The sequence below is a fragment of the Barbatula barbatula genome (assembly GCF_947034865.1).
Source record: "Barbatula barbatula genome assembly, chromosome: 15".
Lineage (NCBI taxonomy): Eukaryota > Metazoa > Chordata > Actinopteri > Cypriniformes > Nemacheilidae > Barbatula > Barbatula barbatula.
In genome coordinates, this window is record NC_136778.1 from 20,927,801 (window position 1) to 20,936,353 (window position 8,553).

The 8,553-nt window shown below is 38.4% G+C and overlaps 2 protein-coding genes across 2 annotated transcripts; both read left to right on the forward strand.

Annotated features, from left to right (window-relative positions):
- Nucleotides 1-184: 184 nt before the first annotated feature.
- LOC306904923 (rho-related GTP-binding protein RhoB) lies at nucleotides 185-2,354 on the forward strand. The gene has a single exon (XM_079475143.1). It carries the CDS (start codon nucleotides 402-404, stop codon nucleotides 990-992), a length of 591 nt encoding a protein of 196 aa, XP_079331269.1. The 5' UTR covers nucleotides 185-401; the 3' UTR covers nucleotides 993-2,354.
- A 2,673-nt stretch (nucleotides 2,355-5,027) lies between these two features.
- Nucleotides 5,028-6,419, forward strand: LOC306905032 (rho-related GTP-binding protein RhoB-like; the record flags this gene model as incomplete). The annotated part of the gene is made up of 2 exons (XM_079475366.1): nucleotides 5,028-5,633; nucleotides 6,358-6,419. One exon carries the CDS (start codon nucleotides 5,028-5,030, stop codon nucleotides 5,616-5,618), a length of 591 nt encoding a protein of 196 aa, XP_079331492.1. The 3' UTR covers nucleotides 5,619-5,633; nucleotides 6,358-6,419.
- Nucleotides 6,420-8,553: the final 2,134 nt, after the last annotated feature.

Consider the following 8,553-nt stretch of genomic DNA (forward strand, 5'->3'; position numbering starts at 1 on the left):
ACGATCATAATAAAACGTGGCATTCAATAAGGATGAGCAGGAGGCGTTTCAATGTGTTAAAAGTCAAGTCTTCTGTTTTACCTAAATGTTTCTCTGATAACGAAAAAGAGGTCATCCAAAAGTTCATTTTTCCCAGAGTGCATTGTGTTGATAACTCCTCCCTTTGGTCGTGATCCATTCTTACTCAATCAGAAGTACGAGAGAAACTGTCCCAACTGCCTTTGAGTCATCATGTTGAAAAAGAGATCTCAGGGTGCACCTCCCTTACACTGATTGGACTGCTATATTAGGAACTCACAGAACGCTTATAAAGTCCAGCACTGACACACAGCACTGCCTGAGCAACACTGAGCACTACAGACTATTATTGCGCTGTTTACAGTGTGTGGATCTCTTCACAAATGGCAAGTATTCGTAAAAAGCTGGTGGTGGTCGGAGACGGAGCTTGTGGAAAGACGTGTCTCCTGATCGTTTTCAGTAAAGACGAATTTCCAGAGGTTTACGTGCCCACTGTTTTCGATAACTACGTGGCGGACATTGAAGTGGACGCAAAACAAGTTCAGCTGGCTTTATGGGACACGGCGGGACAGGAGGACTATGACCGCCTACGGCCCTTATCTTACCCGGACACCGACGTTATCCTCATGTGCTTTTCAGTGGACAGCCCGGACTCCCTGCAAAACATCCCCGAAAAGTGGGTACCGGAAGTGAAGCACTTCTGTCCTAATGTGCCCGTCATTTTGGTGGCGAATAAGAAAGATTTGCGAAACGACGAGATCGTGAGAAGTGAGCTGTGGAGGAACAAACACGAGCCCGTTAAGACGGAGGACGGACGCGCCATGGCTTCGCGCATCGGAGCGCACGCGTACGTGGAGTGCTCCGCCAAAACCAAAGAAGGGATTCGGGAAGTATTTGAGACCGCTACACGAGCTGCCTTACGGAAGAGAACCAAACCGGTCACTGGTTGTTTAAACTGTTGTCGGTTAATGTGAATGGCGCCATGATACGGTCGCAAACAGATGACACAATGGGGAAGATTCACTGGACGCCTATAGGTTCGAGGCAACAGTTCCGCACGTCAAGTTGTAGAATTCTCAGGTTTGCTTTTGTGGGTGTGGAGCTGAAAAAGACTTGATACAGAGAACACTACACTTCACTGTCTATTGCTGTTCCTAAAGTGGTCAACATTTGAAGTCATCTGAGCCACGGAAAGAAGGAAAAGTTTTGGCTGGCTGAACGTTTGCTATATGTGAATAACTTTACAGTGCACCACCAATGTGGCTTTTCAAACATTCTTCAGGTTATGTATAGATCTACTGTTTGGCTACAAAAACCGTATGTATTGTTATACTTTGTTTTTATTTGCACAGTGAAAGAAATGGCTTTTGGTTTGCTGAACCTTTTTCGCTACTGTTTAAAATATAAGCAGGGCTGGAGTTTGAGAAAGGCAGGAGACAGTGTCTAGTGGGTGAATTTCAATGGTGATTGAGTTCCACCTCAAAATGTGAAGGCTGTCCATCTTTTATCCATCAAAGTATTTTCTAAATGCAGTGCACTTTTAATACACAAAATTGAACTTTCTGAAGCTATGGTTTAAGAATATGAAAAAAAACCAACAAGTAAATTTCTGCTATTTCCAGCACTGACTAGAAGTATCTACTTAAGATATATTAGTAAAATTCTGTTTGTTTTATTTTCTGTCTATGTGGATCTTATTTGATTAATCTACGACTGGTTCATAATGATAATATAAACTAATTCATTTTTTAAGAACAAATAGTCTAGAATTGACAGACCAACAGAAAGTAATATGAAGTATCTGTACTGTATTTATATTTTTTCAAGCTGCTCTGTATGACAATTGAACTTTGTTTAACTATCTCCCACCTAAAACAAAGTCAACTGTAAATATTGCATTGTAAAAAAAAATTTCCTGTAATGTTTTCCCAAAGGAGTTAAAATTTGCATAAATGGGTAAAATGTATTTTCGGACCATCCACACATTGTCATGTTTATTGTCACATGATGGTCTGCGAAAAAGTATGCTATCTAAATAATTTTTGTTTTAAGTTACAAGACTCAAGACCATTTTAAATGTGTTTAAAGTTAAAGAAATTAGTTTACTCATATTATCTTAAAGCAAAATGTCTCGAAGTAATGGAAACATGTGTGTTATGAAATAAAAAAATTTGAGGACAGTGTCCTTAGCACAAAGTTTAACTTTCTGAACTGTGAGTTTTACCACATCTTCAGTGTATTAGGTAATGATTTAGAACACAAAAGTGGGACACCTCCCTCCCCCAGCATATTGTAAACTACTTTGTAGTGCATTTAAAATTGGCATTAAATCATTTGAATTCATTAAGTTGTATTATTTCTCTAGGGTATGTTAGCCTATAATCCAGTTATCCTCAATTGGTGGACCGTGAGACATAGATTAATAACCATTTCAAACCTTTGACTATTTTTGTTGTTTAAATTGAGCCGCAGAATCACATCACACGCCCTATATGATATTTGCTGCTATATCCTCTCATATCTTTATTTAGCACCAAACGCGCTTCATTTGAACCCTTTCCACTCCGCACATGCTTTTTATCTACATTTAGCATTATAAGTCAGCATGTAAACATTTTTGACCCTGTGAAAACCCAGGCTAATATCTCACAATTGAATATATTACAAGCATCAAAGATTATTTTCAAGCATTAAATTCACTAAGATTTTGGTATTATTCAGTCAATATTGAAGATATTGTTATATTCTCAGAGAATATTCTGTAGGATAATTTTATAAAGGACATTTGCTGATTTCACAACCAGGTTCACATTTTGTAATGAACAACATTTTAATTGGGAAATTACTTAAAGATAGAAGTAGTTCTGTATGAATGTGAAAAGGTAAAAATGGCACGGAAAGGCTAATTTAGGTAGTTTAGTAACTTTGTTTTCTGTTTATGAAATATATTGTTATATAGCATTTTAATTGTTACATTACGTTTGCTGTTGGCATGTTGTCAGTAGTTTTTTTATATATTTACAAATATTTTTTATCAGACTTCTATCAAGAGGGCATTCCCCTAAAACCACAGAGCCTATACATGTATCACAATATAAAATAAATGGCCAGATAAAAGATCATAACTTTTATACAGTATATCCAACTGGGCTAAATTGATTAAATATTTATTTATTTATTTAAAAAAAACATCTTGGACCTCCGTTTAGAAGAAAATATAAAGACCAGACCTCTTAGAACTTTAATTGAATAGGCCTACCCCTGGCATAATCTGTTTATTTGGAACATCTTCCTGAATTTATTTGTGAAGACTTTCATCAAACTTAGCCAAATGCTGTGTTCACACGTTCACGCGTCATTCGCATCGCCTGGCGCCAGTTAGCGTTTATTCGTGTCATTGCATTGACTTTCTGTGTAATTTACTCTTGCAAATCGCTTAGCGTTTGGTGTTTTGAGTGTAAATGTAGCCTAGTCTAACCGTTATGTCGAATGTCCGCGACAGTAGGCTACTGTCAGACGCAGGTTATATTATGTCAGTTTCCGAAATCGTTCAATTATTTTAATTTACCTCTTCCCCATATAGTGGACTCAAATGTAATTTCCCATGTAGGGAATAGTGAAGGTAATTGATGACGTAGAGCGAGAACACGAGGACAAAAGAACGCTGAAGCACGCTTATGGCCCCATCCCAAATGGTGAACTTCATGTGGACTTGCGATCTCGTGGCATGCACGCCAAGTTTACGAGTCCGTAGTGTTTCCCATTTGTAATTTTTACGCTCTTAAGTGTGCTCATCAGCGTCCCCTTTGTGCAATTGATGCGGTCTGCACAGGCTCCAAACAACTTACAACCCAGAAGTCCTTGCGAAAGCCCAATCACAGAATGGAAGGGAGGAGTGTCGTGGACGTCAGACATATACATTTAAACATGACGGATACATTTTTAAATGTATGTTTTGATCAAATTCAAAATTAATTTCTTATTCAGATTTTTGCTTATTTATTTATATTATTTATTTTCTATTAAGCCTGCTATTCAAGAATTAATAGAATTAATTAATTAATTTTTAATAAAACTTTCAAATTGTTACTTAAGGTAATAAGCCATGTTTTGTTGTAGATTTAAATGTAGTTGTCTCTGGTCTCTGTAAAGCTGAACACAGCTTGTGTATTACATAGAGATATAATGAATAACAACATATATGCATATTAAGAACACATTATGCACATTAAGTATAGTGTGTATACAAATAAATAAATATACACAAGCGTTTAGTTTGATCGCATTTATAAAAGACAATACATTTGCTGATGTTTGATGGAGTGATACAAGGTTAAATATGATGAATTGTTGTTTATATTTTGGGAAAGGTGTGTTCAATGAACTAAAATGTGAAACAATAACAACGATTCGTGTGTTTGTTCACGTGCGTGTGTTTACAAAAAATGTAAAAGTTATCCTGAAAAATATTTACTGGTTTAAAATAGTCCATATTAAAACACAATTGAATATATTCAAAATTCCACTGTAAATAATAGTATGAGAACATTCCAGTAAACGCAGAACGTCCCACCTTAAAAAATAGCTTTATGGGAACCAAGCTTTGATGTAATATTTGAGCAAGGATCAGCAGGATGAGCAGGTGGCGTTTCAAGGTGTTAAAAGTCAAGTCTTCTGTTTTACCAAAATGTTTCTCTGATAACGAAAAAGAGAAAGAGGTCACCCAAAAGTTCCTTTTTCCCAGAGTGCATTGTGTTGATAACTCCTCCCTTTGGTCGAGATCCATTCTTACTCAATCAGAAGTACGAGAGAAACTGTCCCAACTGCCTTTGAGTCATCATGTTGAAAAAGAGATCTCAGGGTGCACCTCCCTTACACTGATTGGACTGCTATATTAGGAACTCACACAACGCTTATAAAGTCCAGCACTGAGACACAGCACTGCCTGCGCATCAATGAGCACTACAGACTATTATTGCGCTGTTTACAGTGTGTGGATCTCTTCACAAATGGCAAGTATTTATAAAAAGCTGGTGGTGGTCGGAGACGGAGCTTGTGGAAAGACGTGTCTCCTGGCCGTTTTCAGTAAAGACGAATTTCCAGAGGTTTACGTGCCCACTGTTTTCGAAAGCTACGTGGCGGACATTGAAGTGGACGCAAAACAAGTTCAGCTGGCTTTATGGGACACGGCGGGACAGGAGGACTATGACCGCCTACGGCCCTTATCTTACCCGCACACCGACGTTATCCTCATGTGCTTTTCAGTGGACAGCCCGGACTCCCTACAAAACATCCCCGAAAAGTGGGTACCGGAAGTGAAGCAATTCTGTCCTAATGTGCCCGTCATTTTGGTGGCGAATAAGAAAGATTTGCGAAACGACGAGATCGTGAGAAGTGAGCTGTGGAGGAACAAACACAAGCCCGTTAAGACGAAGGACGGACGCGCCATGGCTTCGCGCATCGGAGCGCACGCGTACGTGGAGTGCTCCGCCAAAACCAAAGAAGGGATTCGGGAAGTATTTGAGACCGCTACACGAGCTGCCTTACCGAAGAGAACCAGACCGGTCACTGGTTGTTTAAACTGTTGTCGATTGATGTGAATGGTGGAATGAAAGGTGGGCCAAGTGCTTTGTCCAGGTGGGCGGGGTGGGGTAACAAATATATATATATATATTTTGCCCCAAACTATTTACTATAAATTAACTATTTACAAAATAACTATATAGCTTTTTGAATTATTTTTACATCTAGTATTAATATTGTATAACATTTTTATTTTTGGTTATGATCTAGATTAGAGATCTCACCCCGAAATTGAACGATGGCTAGTTATTTTTTATAATGTTTAATAAAATAAAAGTATTAATTTGTAAAAAGATATAAATATATATTGAAAATATAAAATCAAATAATGGTTAGGCTTCTATGTAAAATCAGATTTTAGAGATAAGATTTGCTGGCTTTCCCTTGCAATCACATGAAATTAAATTTATTTATATTCTATTTTTTAATTGTACTATACAAAATGTATTTCTTTGCATCGCATTTTACATTCTTGTCTGTGGTGCAGAACATCTAGGAACACTTTCAGTTTCACTGTAGTACATTTATCTTATTTGTCCGCTAAAGAAACCTATTAAACAGCTACTGACACGGACAAACCCATATTGACAGGTGACATCACACATCTTTTAAAGGTCCCATTCCCCGCGGTCGCATTTCCAACCTTTAGTTAGTGTGTAATGTCGTTTTTAGAGCATAAATAATACCTGCAAAATGATAATGCTCAAAGTTTAGTTTCAAGCGAGATATTGTCTTTAACAGAAGTCTCTTTTCAAGGACTACAGAACGGCTGGAATCGAACTACAGCCCTCTACTTCCCGGGTACATGATGTCACTATTCAGAATGCTTTTTATAACCTCCGACCACAGGAATAGACCAAAAAAGGGGCGAGGCCTTCCTTAGAGGAGAGGAAGGGCCTCTGGAGTAGTGTTTGGTTATCAGAGATTGTAAACATTTGAAAGTAAATGGCGAACAGTACTACACAAGACTCTCAGGTTTTTAAATGTACATTTCAACTGACTACTAAGTTCACATACCGGCATTCTGTTGTAAAAGCAGGTCGTTTTATTAAGTGTAATTCTTGTCTTACGCTTCTCTGTGTGTTGCACACCGCTATTTTATAATTCTGAGCTCCGTTGTCTTTCTCGTGGATCAGCAGTTTTGCGGCTGTTACACAAAAATTCACGAGTTTATTGTGCAAAGCATCATATCAGGCTAAAAGGAGACCAACATGCGAAGAGTCCGCGTTATTTTTGGGGCTACCTGTGTTTTGGTGTCAAATTTGCGCTTTACAGCTTCAACAAATTTGTAAAGAAGTTCAGAAATATATGAGAATGCACTTTATTTACACGCAACTCCTCTCCTGCGTACTCTTAACTTATCGATGAAGCAGATGTTACATGTGTGTAATATATAGTCCTTTAACTTGCGCATTAACTCAATCAGCAGTGTTTCTGTCATGATCAGTCCCATGTGTTTTGTATGGAGAAAGAGCATTGTTTTGGTTTGTCACGCCCATGCTCTCTCGGTGTCGCGTACTTAAGCCCCGCCCCCTTGTTTCCCTGATGGCGGCATTAGTGTTTAGTCCTGTCACCGTCCCTGTACAATCTTCCCCTTAGTGTTTCATTCACTTCACCTGCCTCGTGCAATCCTCTTGTTAGCTTTCCTTTAGTGTTTCATTTATGTCACCTGCCGCCACTCTCCCTGTGTCATCAGTCCTTGTTAGTGTTTCCCTTTATCTAGTCCCAGTTTTCCTCTGTCCCTTGTCGGTTCATTGTCATTATTTGTCATCAGTACTCACCAGTTGGATTACCCGTGTTGCTTGTTCCTGTTTCTTGTGGTTATGTTTGTGGACTATAGTTTATTTATTATTCAAAGGACCTTGTTTGTTTTGTTCCCCTTGTGGGAAGTGTTCATTTGCATCTTTGTCTTTTGTTTCTGTTTTCCCCATCGTGGGTCTTTTGTTTAAATAAAGTTTTGATTTGTTCTCACGTCTGCCTGCGCTTGGGTTCTGTCCATAACCGTGACAGTTTCTCTCTTGCGTAGACAGCAGAAACCTATTACTCCGGGCTGAAATACATTTTTGTGTTACTAATATTTGCGCATCATTATTGCCAAAGGAACATACCTTTTAGCTCATGATGCTCCTGGTCCTGCATTAAGCTTTATTAATCCCCGATGGCAGCTTATCCTTTAGCGGCTTTGGTATAATTTTAGAGGAAAGGTAAGGGAAACTTGTTAATATCACATGAACAATATAGACTTAAAAATTTTAAAACACATAATAAATCACGAATCAAATAATGCATTACCCAGGAATTACTAATATTTTGTAACTTGTTGTTTGAGAAAATAAATGGTTTTGATTAAGAATGACTTTTACTAGTTGAAATTACATTTTGATATCAAGAATACACATTACTGCAAGTGATGACGTCATTGTTCACACACATCAAGAATTCACACTTTTACTAGTGCAAATGTAATTACTGATATCGAAAATAGCAATTGTTACTAGTAGAAATTAAATTCTTGATATCAAGAATTATAGTTTTCAATAGTAACAATGTAATTGTTGACATCAAAAATTAATATCCTTAGAATGAATAAAAGCTCATTCGGCTTGCCATATTTGTCTACATCATGTAGGCTATATGTAATGCCGATTCGGTTCGGGTCGCGGCATTTTTGTCAAACGGGTAGGGTCGGGTACGGAATAAAATTAGTACTGCTGTGGGATTTCATGTGTTCTTGGAATTACTGCAGGTTTATCATACAGGACCCATGTAGGAATCTGACGCAGAGGCACTGAGAGAGAGACGTGCAGAGTCCGTTCACTGCTATGGAACCGTTTTTTCCCAGCAACGGCCGTTCACGTGTCCTCTCTCAACGGCTCTGGTTGGAGGCAGGGTGGGCAAAGCTTCTGACAAGGTGGGCAAAGCCCAACCGGACCCCCATGTGTAGCCAGGCCT